Raw genomic sequence first — 15,948 nt, 5'->3', positions numbered from 1 at the left:
AACGTTTATGCTTTTTCCCTATGTTTTTACATGACAATTATCTAAACATTAACTGTTTGACTTATTTCTTTTTTTTTTTTCAAAAAGACTAAACTATATAAACTCTATATAATTATATTTCCAGTTTTCTGTTTTCCAAATTTAAATAATGAAATTATAAAGCCAATGTTGTACATTCCAGTCTAGAAGAGGCCCGTCGTCGTGGTAAATGCTCTATGCCGTCGGACACACCGCTACCGGCTTCGGGCGCCATCGCAGCCGCCGCCACAACACACCTCCGCCCCGCCGGACACCTCAAGCCTAAGTACATCGAGGTATGGGGCAACTATCTTTATAATGAAGGTGGTAGAACCCTTTGTGGTTCGACTCCGGCAGCACCACCGCCACACCTATTTCTACCTAATAACAGCAGTGTTAGGCGCTGCTGTGTTCCGGTTTGAAAGGTGTGGTAAGGGAGACTAGACTTTTCCGAGGCGTTCCAGCTTAGTCCACAGGGGTAGCGGCGTATCTGTGGCCGACCTCAGGTAGGAATATCTAATCCTATCTGGGGTTGATTACAGATGTCCATGGGCGGCAGTGGCCACTTACCATCAGGTGGACTGTATGCTCGTCTGCTACTCCTATATTATAAAAAAAAAAGTAGGAGTAGCAGACCTGATAATATGTGGCTACTGCCGCCCATGGACGTCTGTAATCAATCCCAGATAAGATTAGAATTATATTTAAGAGGTTGCGCTGGGAACAAAGCTGGTGGTTCTCGGATAAGTATGTCTTCCTTACCACACCCTTCAAATCAAAACACAGCAGCACTTCACGAGTGTTATTAGGCGGAAATAGGAGTGACGATGGTGCCATCGCGGTGCCATCGCCGCTACGACACACCTCCGCCCCGCCGGACACCTCAAGCCTAAGTACATCGAGGTATGGGGCGACTATCTTTATAATGTAGGAGTAGCAGACCTGAGGGTAAGTGGCTACTGCCGCCCATGGATGTTTATAATCAACCCCAGATAAGATGAGAATTCTATTTAAGAGGTTGCGCTGGGAACAAAGCTGGAAGTCCTCGGATAAGTATGACTTCCTTCAAATCGAGACAAAGTAGCACTTCCCGAGTGTTATTAGGCGGAAATAGGAGTGACGATGGTGCCATCGCGGTGCCATATCCGCTACCACACACCTCCGCCCCGCCGGACACCTCAAGCCTAAGTACATCGAGGTATGGGGATAAATATTATTAAGTGCTTTAACGGCGAAGGAAAACGTCGTATGTACGTCATAGGGACGTGCAAAAGTTTTTCTCGAATATGTGTAGTTATAGTCCGCGCCAAACTGCTAGTCCGCTCTGAAGTTGTTGCGAGCAGGTGTAGTCATACAATTTGCTATGGCGACGCGATTCATATCTATATTCATGGCGGACTAGCAGTTTTACACAGACTATACGTACAAAAGTCTTTCACGAAGTCTACCTAGTCACACGTAACCAGCATGGGTCATTACGACCTTTTTTTAATTTCCATCACACATTTTTGCCCCGCTGGACACTTCAAATCTATAAGTACATCGAGGTATGAGGATTTTTTTTTATAATGTACGTGCCACTCAAAAGGTGGCAACCCAAATGGGACACAAATGTGTCTGACTTCAGGTAGGACTGTAATCCTATCTAGGATTGATTACAGATTTCCTTACGGCAGTTACTCACCATCAGATAAACTGCGTGCTTTTATACTAAATAAACACAAAATAATTGAAGTTTTTAACTTGTTTTTTTTTTTTTGGAAAATTGTTATATAAAAATGTATGTATTGTTGCAGGTCGGCTCAGGACCAAACAATCTACCTCAATACCACACAGTATTAGACCTACCAGTACCAGGTTTGTTAACCAACACAATATATTTTTTATAAGATACATTTGACTTCCATGAATAGTGGAGAAAAATACATTTGTAACTATAACTGTAGCCGTTATGCCACATAGTATGTGTCGGCGATATCCCACTACCGCACTTTATTAATGAACTGAACGAAACGACGTTAATATGAGAATCACTTTTATTCACTTTTATTTACAATTCGGGCAGAGTAACGGCTTACACGACTGATTAAATGCGAATGAACCACGCTCTACCAGCGCGTGGACTTAAATACTACTCGAGTGACAAACAGCGTAAGAACTACCCTCTCACATCACTTGTTTTGTTATAACAAGTCTAAATTGTGACATAGACTATATTTATTGGTATAGTCACATATTCGCTCGCATCATATACACTCTTTGATTTATGCAAAGTTTTATGCAATTAAATAAAAAACTAAAAAGCAAATAATCGAAATATATCGAGAAAAAATAAGCAAGGAAATTTAAATTCCTACATATTCCCTGCTGTGGGCGTGACATGGGTTATATTTTGAAGCACATTTAATATAATATAATTATAATAAACTATTATCTAATTTATAACAACAACTACTAAGTTTAGTGTATGTTTACAGGAGCAAAGCGCGCTTTGAAGCGGTCTCCGTCGGGTTGGCGGGGGCTCTTCAGCCGCACCAAGCTGCAGAGAGCCAGGGCGCAGCCCCCGGCGGAGCCCGCTACGCCGCCCCCACAGGTAACACTTAGACAGATATACAGATAGAGATAGACACAAAAAATAACAGAAGACAGAAACGCCTATACAAATCTATTTATATAAAGCCTTACTTTATATTAATGGATTTCTATATGGACCCTATGGGGGTACAAATTATTATTGTATAAGCTGAATAGCTGAATAGCCATAGATAAGTAAAGATTACTCACTCCTAACAAAAAATGTACCCAGTTTTGAGAATTGAAATTGTTGCGTAAAAAAGTTTTGCCACGTCTCCGTGCTAAAATGTCCCTAAAATATTTGAAATAATTATTTATTTACTATGTAAATTACGCAGTATTAGTTATTTATTCGTAAATTTTCTCTAAAAATGTTTTTATTTGTCAATAATTCAAAAAAAGAACTTACAAATAAGCCGTTTGTGGCTTCATTCAATTTCAAGGCGGCGAAGTATCTTTACTAATCTATGTGAATAGCTGAAAAACTGTAGATTCAATTTAGTAAGTCTAACTAAATGTAATTTTTAGTTGACTTCAAAAAGTTAGATTCTATGGACGAACCATATTTGTGAATAAATACATTATAAAATATTTTTCTGGAAAGCTACATTTAAATTTAGACGATGTATTATACAGTAATCGGACTGTACAATATAACATTAAATTAAATATAATAATTTGTAAGCCTTTTAAAAATACATTTAACACGATTCATAATCTCTCCTGTTGTAAATAAAATAATATCAATTAATAAATAGATGTTAACTTTCAGGAAGTGTCAGCTTGTACCACCACACTCCGACCGGCAAAGTCCTGCGAGTCTCTGGCGTCAGACGGTGACACTCTACCACCGCTTGCCATCCGAGCGGCCGCGCCACTCAAACACCACACCAGGTACCACCGTCACCATTACCCCCATCATCTACCCATTACTGTCCCACTGCTGGGCACGGGTCTCCTCTCATAACGAGAAGGATTAGGTCATAGGCCACAGTGGACAAGTGCGTATTGGTAGACTTCACATACCTTTCAGTTTTATTTATATAAATCCCCTAGATGGCAAGTGGCTACTGATCCCCTGAATCCCCTAGATAAATGGCTACTGTCGCCCACGGTAACCTATAATCAATCCCAGATAAGATTAGAGTCGTACCTAAGATTGTCTTCAGGTAAGTATATCCATGAGAATACAATCCCCTAGATAAGTGGCTACTGCCGCCCACGGTAACATATAATCAATCCCAGATAAGATTAGACTCGTACCTAAGGTTACCTTCGTATATGTATATCTCCCTTACCACGTCAGATCTGTAACCCATATGTAACATATCTCCTCAGATAAGTATATCTCCATTACAACATCAGATCCGTAACCCATATGCTATCTATCCCCAGGTCATCATCATGCGACTCGTACTTCGAGCCGTGGCAAGCGGAGCTGGCCGGCATGAGGCTCAGACTCTCACCTCAGGAGCGAGACCATCATATGTTCAGCGAGGAGGACGATACTAACCTACAGCAGAACCTACAGGTATGTAGTGGTGTGTAGTAGTGATGTTGTGCTATTGACAGTTTTATGTAACTACGTGCGTGTGTGTGTGTGTGTGCGTGTGTGTGTGTGTGTGTGTGTGTGTGTGTGTGCGTGTGTGTGTGTGTGTGCGTGTGTGTGTGTGTGTGTGTGTGCGCGCGCGTGTGTGTGTGTGTGTGTGTGTGTGTGTGTAGGGGAAAGTTATACTTCTTTGGTGTGTTTCGTAAAATGATAATAATAAAAAGAGTGTGCATATCGATGTGTATATGCCCTAGAAGTGAAAATAGTATAAAACTACTAGCTGACCCGGCAAACGTTGTGTTGCCATATAAATAAAAAAAGTTAAGGATGAACAACCCTTATCACTTAGGGGTATGAAAAATAGATAGCGAGCATGCAGTCCACCTGATGGTGAGTGGTTACTGGTGGACATCTGTAGTCAATTCCAGCTAAGATTCTATCTGAGGGCGGCCACAGATGCACCGCTACCTTTGAGAAGTGAACTGTAACCAGATCGTAGCAGTGTTTATTACTGCTGTTATAAAATAAATAGGTGTGGTGATGCTGCCGGAGTCGAATCACAGAGGGTTCTATCTACCACATTCAAACTTAGTTTAGTTTTATGAGGCATTTAAATTTTGTCGTCAGGGGTGAGTAGTAACACTGTGTGGCTTATCTCAGATAGGATTCTGGGGTTGACTACAGATTACAATGGGCGGCAGAAGCCACTTACCAACAGGTGGATTGCACATTCATTTGTTGTTAATATTTTATTATAAAACTTGTATGCTTAACTGTACATAGAATTATAATGGAATAAAGGCGATATCCAGGTGGCGCTGTTATTCAGCTGTTTTCTGTTGCCGGGAATTTATTTTTATTTGTGTTTTCAGGATTCGTCTTTATGTTCGTCTCCGCCGGAGTCGTGTGCGGCGAGCGCGGAGCCCAGTCCGCGACGTACTCTACGCGTTGATGTACACGCACCGCCAGATGTCGCTGAGAGGTACGTAGTGCGCTACGGGGCTACGAACACGCTACGGGTGACGTCACTGCTACTGCGTTACCTAGGCATAATAGGTAGCTACAACGCTGTAAGCATGCTACGAGTGACGTCACTGACAGGTGCGCATCGATCCTGGAGCTACGAGACAACAGGAATACGTGTAGCTAGGAGGGATTCGTAGACGATAGATAGGTATAATACTGCGAGTACGCTACGCGTGACGTCACTGGGAGAACGTAGCCGATAAGTAACCACAGTGCTGTGAGCACGCTACGCGTGATGTTCTGTGTCTTACGTAGGGTGTACCCTTCCAAGTTCTGATATAATCCGCTAGGGGTGCAGATTCGAAATAGTATGGGCAAATACGCAAACAAATACCAAAACAGTCATATTTGTCAAAACGTTAAAACTCATTGTAAGGATACGGAAGTACGGCGTAGCTGGGTAGGATTCGTAGCTGATAAATAGCTGCAGGCTGCGTGTACGGTACGCGTCACTAGGAACTTATTTAAACTCTGAATTTAACAATTTCCGAAATGTACATAATTAAATATGATTCCATATTAAATTAGTTATAGATATCCATACGACAGTAAACACCAGTAAATGCTAAATCATGTAAATGTACGAGCTCGTTTGCTACTTCAATCTTAAAAAACTAATAATAAAACTGATATTTTTTTGCCCCAACAGAAAACGTCTAGCCCTCGAGCAGCTGGAGCGCCAAGTGGCTCAGCTGGGCTACATCGACTGCGACGGTGAGCTGCCGCCCGCCGCGGAGAAGCGCCCCGCCACCGCCCGCGGCACCAGCCCGCCCCGACCCGACGTCGCTAAACGGTAACCACCGCCCACTGGCCCACTGCTGGGCAACACACCGCGACGGTGAGCTACCACCCGCCCCGACCCGACGTCGCTAAACGGTAACCACCGCCCACTGGCCCACTGCTGGGCAACACACCGCGACGGTGAGCTACCACCCGCCCCGACCCGACGTCGCTAAACGGTAACCACCGCCCACTGGCCCACTGCTGGGCAACACACCGCGACGGTGAGCTACCACCCGCCCCGACCCGACGTCGCTAAACGGTAACCACCGCCCACTGGCCCACTGCTGGGCAACACACCGCGACGGTGAGCTACCACCCGCCCCGACCCGACGTCGCTAAACGGTAACCACCGCCCACTGGCCCACTGCTGGGCAACACACCGCGACGGTGAGCTACCACCCGCCCCGACCCGACGTCGCTAAACGGTAACCACCGCCCACTGGCCCACTGCTGGGCAACACACCGCGACGGTGAGCTACCACCCGCCCCGACCCGACGTCGCTAAACGGTAACCACCGCCCACTGGCCCACTGCTGGGCAACACACCGCGACGGTGAGCTACCACCCGCCCCGACCCGACGTCGCTAAACGGTAACCACCGCCCACTGGCCCACTGCTGGGCAACACACCGCGACGGTGAGCTACCACCCGCCCCGACCCGACGTCGCTAAACGGTAACCACCGCCCACTGGCCCACTGCTGGGCAACACACCGCGACGGTGAGCTACCACCCGCCCCGACCCGACGTCGCTAAACGGTAACCACCGCCCACTGGCCCACTGCTGGGCAACACACCGCGACGGTGAGCTACCACCCGCCCCGACCCGACGTCGCTAAACGGTAACCACCGCCCACTGGCCCACTGCTGGGCAACACACCGCGACGGTGAGCTACCACCCGCCCCGACCCGACGTCGCTAAACGGTAACCACCGCCCACTGGCCCACTGCTGGGCAACACACCGCGACGGTGAGCTACCACCCGCCCCGACCCGACGTCGCTAAACGGTAACCACCGCCCACTGGCCCACTGCTGGGCAACACACCGCGACGGTGAGCTACCACCCGCCCCGACCCGACGTCGCTAAACGGTAACCACCGCCCACTGGCCCACTGCTGGGCAACACACCGCGACGGTGAGCTACCACCCGCCCCGACCCGACGTCGCTAAACGGTAACCACCGCCCACTGGCCCACTGCTGGGCAACACACCGCGACGGTGAGCTACCACCCGCCCCGACCCGACGTCGCTAAACGGTAACCACCGCCCACTGGCCCACTGCTGGGCAACACACCGCGACGGTGAGCTACCACCCGCCCCGACCCGACGTCGCTAAACGGTAACCACCGCCCACTGGCCCACTGCTGGGCAACACACCGCGACGGTGAGCTACCACCCGCCCCGACCCGACGTCGCTAAACGGTAACCACCGCCCACTGGCCCACTGCTGGGCAACACACCGCGACGGTGAGCTACCACCCGCCCCGACCCGACGTCGCTAAACGGTAACCACCGCCCACTGGCCCACTGCTGGGCAACACACCGCGACGGTGAGCTACCACCCGCCCCGACCCGACGTCGCTAAACGGTAACCACCGCCCACTGGCCCACTGCTGAGCAACACACCGCGACGGTGAGCTACCACCCGCCCCGACCCGACGTCGCTAAACGGTAACCACCGCCCACTGGCCCACTGCTGGGTAACAGCACCGGAGTAGATGGAGCGACAGGTGGCCACCCGCCCAGGGCCGATGTTGGTAAACGGTAACCAGAACAAACAGCTGGAGAAGCAGGTGACCACCTGCCCAGGACTGATGTTGGTAAACGGTAACCACTGGCCCACTGACCACTGCTGGGCAACAGCACCGGAGTAGATGGAGCGACAGGTGGCCACCCGCCCTGCCCTGACGTCGTTAAACGGTAACCACCGCCCCACTGGTCACTGCCCACTGCTGGGCAACATCACAAACCGCTGGAGGAGCAGGTGACCACCTGCCCAGGACCCATGTTGGTAAACGGTAACCACTGTCCCACTGTCCACTGTCCACTGCTGGGCAACAGCACCGGAGTAGCTGGAGCGACAGGTGGCCACCCGCCCAGGGCCGATGTTGGTAAACGGTAACCACCGCCCCACTGGCCCACTGGCCCACTGCTGGGTAACAGCACCGGAGTAGCTGGAGCGACAGGTGGCCACCCGCCCAGGGCCGATGTCGCTAAACGGTAACCACTGTCCCACTGTCCACTGCTGGGCAACAGCACCGAAGTAGCTGGAGCGACAGGTGGCCACCCGCCCAGGACCGATGTTGGTAAACGGTAACCACTGTCCCACTGTCCACTGCTGGGCAATAGCACCGGAACAGCTATTAGTAGTCCCACTTCCTATGAGGAGGACATGCAGTCCTCATATGCAATTTCTATATTATACAGAAAAAATCGAAATTTCGTACTTATTAATTATTAATTAAATTACCAACGATTATTACATTTATACATATGTGCCACCTTAACTTAAGAACTAGAAATTTAATCTATAATTATAAAGAGGAAAACTTTGTTTGTTTGCTTGTAATGAATAGGCTCTAAAACTACTGAACCGATTTTAAAAATTCTTTCACCATTCGAAAGCTACATTATCCACGAGTAACATAGGCTATATTTTATATGAAATATATTTGATAAATAGATTTTGAGGCGGTACAAAGTTTGCCGGGTCAGCTAGTTTGAAATAAATGCATAATCACTTATAGTTGAGTATCAAAGACTCTTTATAAGCATACTTCACAAAAAGTAAAACGTAATAATAATAATAATAAACCAAAAATTACAGTTTGAATTTATACTCTTGTTAATCTATGAAATGACAAATATAGAATTTAATCTATGAAAGACTAATATACTAACTAATACTAAACTAATTAATATTTATTTAGATTTTACAATGTCTATAATGAACATATACTTTTATATATTTTTTAAGATTATGCATAATACAATATTCTTTTCCTATCCACAGATTATGCAAAGACCGCGACAGTCCCCTGTCCTCCATGTCGGATTTTCAATCCCCCGTCAACACCGTCAAATTGAGGTAAGAATTACTTTATCTATCACTCCTACTGGTAAACCTGACAACTGACCACCGTGTCAGTGGCCACCCATAGTTATTATAATAAATCGAGCCCACCACCTACCACTCGCCGCCTATGAACATCTGTAAATAAAACCAGATACAATTTGAAAATTTTCGGGGAACGACACGACACGACGTCGTATCTTATAATGTCGTGAGAATCCCGGGTAGAATATAAATAATTATGCATGTAAATAATGATAATGACACTGTTTTTTTAATATTTCTAATTGGATTTATTAATTATGTCATTTGTATACCCAAAAGGGTCAAATATAGCGCACTTTGTATAACCATATGAACACCTGTAAGACCTATATTTACAAATAAAGATTTGATTTGATTTGATTCGATTTGAATATCATATCGTCCAATTTTCACGGCACGACATCATAATGCACGTCGCTGATTATTACGACAAGACATCGTTTAGATATATGATGTCGCAATTTGCGAACAATACGACGTCATGTCGTAATGTTCGCAAATTGCACGTCGTAGATTATCACGGCACGACATGGAAAAACGTCACGATATTTTACGATAGCTTAGTCCTCAGGGGTAACAATGCATTTGTGGTCGTAGGTAGGAAACTAATTCTATCTGGGGTTGATTACGGATGACCATGGGCGACAGTGACTTACCATCAGGTGGATTTGTGTATTCTATAAAATTATTTTTAATTGTAGATATTATTTCATTTCATCAAGTTTAATAATATAAATAATGCATTATATTATTATGGTACATTATTTATATATACGTATGAGCTTCAAAATTGTTTCATTTTGTTTAATAGTTGCAAATAACATTAGTGTTGTATGTTTTATACTTGTTATCATAAATGTATTATACAGGGTGTAAAAAAAGAATAACTGGCTTTATGTTTTTCATTTTTTTTAAATCTCAAAGTATATATATTTTTTTATATTTATATAGCTTGTTTGTTAAATGGCTATGGCCCGAATTATTGAATAATATTTAATAATAATATATTGCTATTATAAATGTAACAGTTTAATAAATAATCGTTTTATACTTTATGGGTGTCATGTATACAGCTAAATACATAAACACCCAGACACAATATAAAAATCTTATTTATATTTTTGCCTAATTGGCATTAAAACCGAAAAATACTGTGACTTTTTTTTATCATATTCTCTAGTATTTAAACTTTTGGAACACCCTGTATAATGCCAGTAGTGTCGTGATAATGAGTTGTTTGTTTCTGATTCTGTGTTCAATATTTTGTTCTATTTAATTTTTAATGTTGTTCTAGAATGTTTTTTGATTGATCTCCAATACCAATCATATTTAGACGGCCATGGACCATAGCTACCGTAATGTCAGTTGGCCTACTTGACGCCTGTCCTTCGCATAATATCATGAAAATAGTGAATAAATATTGTCAAAGTTCTTTTGAAAATCATAAATCAGTATTTTAAAATGAAGAAAAAATAAATATTTTCTTTCAAAGGGATTATTTTTGATTTCAATAACGACTAAATATCTAGTGTAACTAGTGTTGCGTTTACATTTCATTTGTAATAAAATATAGAAATATTTTTAGAAATTTCTCTATTAATACAATAATCTGAAAATACTTATTTTTCAATTTACTTATGAGAGATTTTACAAAATATATTCAACAAAGCATAACTTATTTGAAACTTATCTCAGTCAAAAAACATTCTATAACACAACTAACGTATAAATAATCTTCACGCTTCAACTAACGCGTTACAGAGACAGGAATTCACCGCGTAAGACAAAAACAACATCGCGTTACAGCGGATTGCACCACCCAATCAGTTTAGACGATAAGTTGTCTAGGCTGACGTGGCACGGTAAAGACGGACATTCGACACTTATAAAAATAGACTGGCCCATAGAAAACTCGTCTGTGAGCAACCTAACCACTAGTACGATTAACTCGAGCCCCCTAACACCGGCGACGCCGATATACGATCCGTTGGAAAGCGATTCGGAAATAAGTGATAATAAACACACGATAACGATTAAAAATGAGGATTGTGATAATTGTGATGAGGAGAAGTGTTTGAAGTGTGAACTGAAAGCGACTGACTATGAAAATATGAAGGATTTGACGAGAGATTACTCTGAAAATAATCTACATGACAGTTTAGAGAGTCCATTACATTCGACTGATATTAGCTATCAAAACCTTAATCGATTATCGGCGATATCGAATTCGTCGAACTCAGACCAATCCCATAGAAAAGATAATGTGGATTTAATGAAAGTTATGACGTCATCACACGAAAGCTCGTCCACATACTCCAACGTGAGCTTGACGAAACAGAGCGACGAACTGTACGAATGCTACAACTTTACTCGGCCGAATTATATAAATCTACAATCGTCTAGTACGTCGAAAAGTTCGCCGGGTAGCCCTTTGAAGAGTCCCTTGAAGTCGACTATAAGTATTACCTTCAGGTCACCCGTTAAGGTTAAAACACCGGATTACGAACCAATTAGTACAGAAACGCCGACAAATGAAAGAGACTCTGTGTATGAAGACATAGATTTGGATAAGAATCTTACAATAGTTGAAGAGGCGCCAGTACCGGGAACAGATGCGAGTTTGCCAACGCAACAGGCTTGCCAACCTGATGATTTCAATCAAGATCTAATAATACTAGAGACGCCAGTAGAACAGACTAACATAGAAGACAATATAGATGTGTACAGTCAAGTGAAGTTTTTCAAGAAGAGCATAGAGGAAGTGAACGCGATGATACTAGAGTCGCCAGAGAAAGAGACGCACTATGAAAATGTAGCGTTCGAAGCGAGACACAACGAGTATGAGAATATTAATGTGGATACGCTGAAAATCTGTGATAAGGTCGACGATGACGTCACTGGCGATAATGACGTCATAACCGAAAATGATACGATTGAACGCGACAACGGTAATGTTATAAAACCGGTTGGTAATCTCAATGTTAGAGAACTCGCTATTAGATTCGAAAGTCCAACAGAACAGAAGGGGCCGTTTACCTTTGAGAAATATAAAAATGATGTAAAGTATGGTACGTTAGAGCGTAAAGATGAAAAACATGATGTTAAGAAGAAGGAAACTAAACTCCCACCGCCGGTTTCACCAAAAACATATAAACTATCGAAGAATTCATGCAACGCACGATCATTAGATGAAAACGCGTTCGTCAAGGAGTTCGGTAGCGATATAGACAGACGGAAAAGTCTTGAAGTCAAGGAGATAACGCAGAAATGCTTACCCGATCTAAATCTAAACACACATGCGGATACCAAAGGCAATATCACGCCAACGACAGAAAATAAAATATCCCTAGTGCAAAGATTCGAGAAACGACCAACGGATTTGAAGAATTTAATCGGCGTTGATACGGAGAAGAAGTTGAGTCGAGAGCGGATAGAGAAGTATAAAGAAGAACGTAGAAACTTCCTTCGAGAGAAGTACAGCTCGCAGTCGTTTAGGAGCAGTCCGGAGCAGTTGACGAGGATCAAAATAAAGAAGGAACAAGAAGATAAAATAGAGGATAGATTGAAGGAGGAGTTACCGAAGTTTGAGAGACGGAATACGGTGGATTTAGGGCAGAGAATGAGGTTTTCTCTAGCGAGGAGTAGCAATAACCTGGACACCATACCGTCTCCAACTAGCCCTGATGAGGGTGATGCTGAAAGCCAAGAACGGAAAGATGAAAGGTATGTATAATTTCGTAAAATGTGATGGTTGGGAAAGTTTTTAATTATGTATCTCTAAAAATGAAACGTAGGTTTCAATGATAAGAGCGTTGAATACGATAATATTTAGGAATTTTTTAAATACTTTATTACAAAAAAAAATAATGTATTTTTCTTTTTAATTTTTTTTCTGGACGTTTTGAACATGTGAAAATTCTTTATTATAGAAGAAAAAAAATAATTGCAACTTTTTTTTTTCTAAAAAATGGTGGAAATAACAAACTTAAATTCATTACAAAGGTTGAGGTGTTTTTTCAGATTTACATTTGATTTTCAGAAAGCATGGAAATAACGTAGTTGTTAGTTCTAATATTAAAATCATTTATTTTGAAAATAAATTTCGAAAATATTTTCATTTGTTGTTAAAGATTTACTCGTTTTTATAACCCACTGCTGGGCAACTCTCTCCAAGTTTGGGTGAATCAATTCATCATTAATAATATTATAATAATAATATGTATGTTTTCCCAATCATTGCATTTTTATTTATTTTTTGTTTTACGTGTTAATTGGCTCTAAAATCTTCTCTCATCAGAAATAACCAATAATTCATTTTCGAAATTTCACAAAATTTTAACAATTTTTTTCAAATTGGCTTCAATCTGTTACATGTTATTTGTTTTTTGAATAAATTCACTTTGTGATGAAAAATGTTGTGATTTTTAACTTTTTTGTTATTTCCAAATTTAATTTATATTTACTTATATAAATTGAGCATAGTATAATTGTTGTCTGTTCGTCAAGATATATGTATGTATACGTATGTATGTATGTTTGTCTATGTATAACATCTTACTTAACGATAAACAACATTTAACTTTGTTATAAATTAGATTTAGCAAATGAGCATGCAGTCCACCTGTTGGTAAGTCACTGCCGTATCTGTAATCAACCCCAGATAGGATTACAATCCTACCTGAGATCGGCCTCGACGTTGCTACTTATGAGGATTAAGATGAAACGCCTTATAGAGTTTCCCTTACCACACTTCGAACACAGCAGCACTACACTGTACTTATAAAGTAGAAAGATGTGTCAATGGTGCCTCCGGAGTTAAATTACAAATTCGGTCTTATTTTTGACCTGAACTCCAGAGGCACTACCGTCATACTTATATCTGCTTATAACAGCAGTGTAGCCCTGCTGCGTTCTGATTTCATATGTGATAAGGAAGAGACTTAATCAAGGCCTTCTAACTTAATCCTCAAATCTTACCTGAGTTGATTACAGATGTCCATACACCAGTGACTTACCATCAGGTGGACTGCATACTCGTTTACTATTTCTATATTATAATTAAAGTGATATTTTGGGTACAATAAGTTATATCTTAAACAAGATTTGTTACACAATACGTACTTTTTATTATTATTTATATAATAAGTAAACACAAGATTTCATACATAAATACGTTTTATACAATACTATTTAAATAATACGCCATGTACTATATAATTGAACAATATTATCCACAGGAAGGACAAGATGTCCCCATCGTACAATATACGCGACATGGCCGCGATGTTCGAGCAAAAGTCGCAGAGCAACACGAACGCCGGTTGACGGCGGTTAACATCTAACGCTCTCATTAAGCGTTGATTTGTGCGCGATTGGGCGTAACTTTGTGTAATTTGACGCGACTTTGTGTAATCTGACGCGTCGTTTTGTAATTTGACGCGATTTTGTGTAACTTCGCGCGACGTTGTGTGATTTGACGCGACTTTGTGTAAATTTACGTAACTTTGTGTAAAATTGCGTAAGGTTGCGCGAATTTGTGTAAGTTCGCGCGACGTTGATTCACCCCGCGCGAATTTGCGCCACTTCGAGTAACTTTATATAACATAACGTAATTTAACGCAAATTTATATAAGTCTGTGCAATGTTGTGTATTCGCGCGACGTTGTGTAAATTTACGTAACTTTGCGTAACTTCACGCGATTTTATGTAAATTTGTGTAACTTCGCGCACAATTGCGCGACTTTGTGTGTAACTTTACGTAACTTTGAGCGACGATAAAACCGTGATATACAGCTGTGCTTACAAGATGTTTATAGGACGCCGACACGTACCCGCGTACTCGTGTAATTTTTGTATATATATAATATTATATTACTGTAAGGCGATAATTTTTTTTAGGTATACAGTTATGTTTGAAAATATTTAAGTGTGTATAAGCAAGCACCTTTGAGATCGAAGTGACACGATTCGAAATTTTTGAAAAATATTTTTTTGTTTTTTTATTTTATTATTTAAAGTATGTTACTCCTGCATTTGAAAAGAGGCCATTATGTATCTTATATTGATAATTGTTTGCTGTTTTTTTTTTTATAAAAACAAAAATATTTTGAAATTTTCAGTTATGTCACTTTTATTGTAAGATGCGAAATATATTGAACAGTACTATATTTTAATATTTTATATATGACTAGCTGACCCAGCAAACTTATACCGCCTCAAAATCTATTCATCAAATACATTTCATATAAAATATAGCCTATGTGTATAATGTGTATACTCGTGGATAATGTAGCTTTCGAATGGTGAAAGAATTTTTAAAATCGGTCCAGTAGTTTTTGAGCCTATTCATTACAATCAAACAAACAAACAAAGTTTTCCTCTTTATATTATTAGTGTAGATTTGTCAAACAAAAGAATGAATATTTTCAAATTGTTTTTGTGTTAAGTTACATAAAAGGAAATGTTAGTTTTATTCTATTTTTCAAATAGACCTTCAGGGCCAAATCCGAAACTATAAGGATTAGCGAAAAATGCTGAAAGGAGTTACGAGGCCGATTTTGGTAAAAACTAAAACTGCATCATTAGTTTTTTAAAATATCTTCTTCCCTAGCCGAGAATCGAACGAGTTCATTTTGAAAAAAAAATACATCCTGTATTATTCCATCATCGGATAGTGTCGCTTATAAGGATCAAATTCTGGGAAGCAATGTTATATTAAAAACTAAAGAAAAAACCCATATTTAATTCTCGTGTCACAATGTTAGTTACCGTACTCCTCCGAAACGGCTTTACCGATTTTCACCAAATTTTATATGCAGGTCTGAGAATCGGCTACTATCTATTTTTCATACCCCTAAGTGATGAGGGTTGTTCACCCTTAA

General features: G+C 41.5%; 1 protein-coding gene across 1 annotated transcript in view; it reads left to right on the top strand.

Annotated features, from left to right (window-relative positions):
* Positions 1 to 14,712, top strand: part of LOC140756878 (GTPase-activating protein CdGAPr) — a 54,239-nt gene extending 39,527 nt beyond the window's left edge. Inside the window, exons 17-26 of the mRNA XM_073092412.1 lie at positions 182 to 314; positions 1,815 to 1,875; positions 2,496 to 2,611; positions 3,365 to 3,486; positions 3,988 to 4,123; positions 5,014 to 5,123; positions 5,817 to 5,960; positions 8,963 to 9,037; positions 10,829 to 12,790; positions 14,305 to 14,712. Coding sequence (XP_072948513.1) covers positions 182 to 314; positions 1,815 to 1,875; positions 2,496 to 2,611; positions 3,365 to 3,486; positions 3,988 to 4,123; positions 5,014 to 5,123; positions 5,817 to 5,960; positions 8,963 to 9,037; positions 10,829 to 12,790; positions 14,305 to 14,392 — 2,947 coding nt within the window. The 3' untranslated portion in view covers positions 14,393 to 14,712. The remainder of the gene's footprint in view (positions 1 to 181; positions 315 to 1,814; positions 1,876 to 2,495; positions 2,612 to 3,364; positions 3,487 to 3,987; positions 4,124 to 5,013; positions 5,124 to 5,816; positions 5,961 to 8,962; positions 9,038 to 10,828; positions 12,791 to 14,304) is intronic.
* Positions 14,713 to 15,948: the final 1,236 nt, after the last annotated feature.

Source organism: Epargyreus clarus, unplaced genomic scaffold (genome assembly GCF_041222505.1).
Source record: "Epargyreus clarus isolate Ecla_fem2 unplaced genomic scaffold, WU_Ecla_fem_2.2 ptg000036l, whole genome shotgun sequence".
NCBI classification, from domain to species: Eukaryota; Metazoa; Arthropoda; class Insecta; order Lepidoptera; family Hesperiidae; genus Epargyreus; species Epargyreus clarus.
Note: the sequence above shows the minus strand (reverse complement) of the source record. Positions and strands in the feature narration are given on the sequence as shown.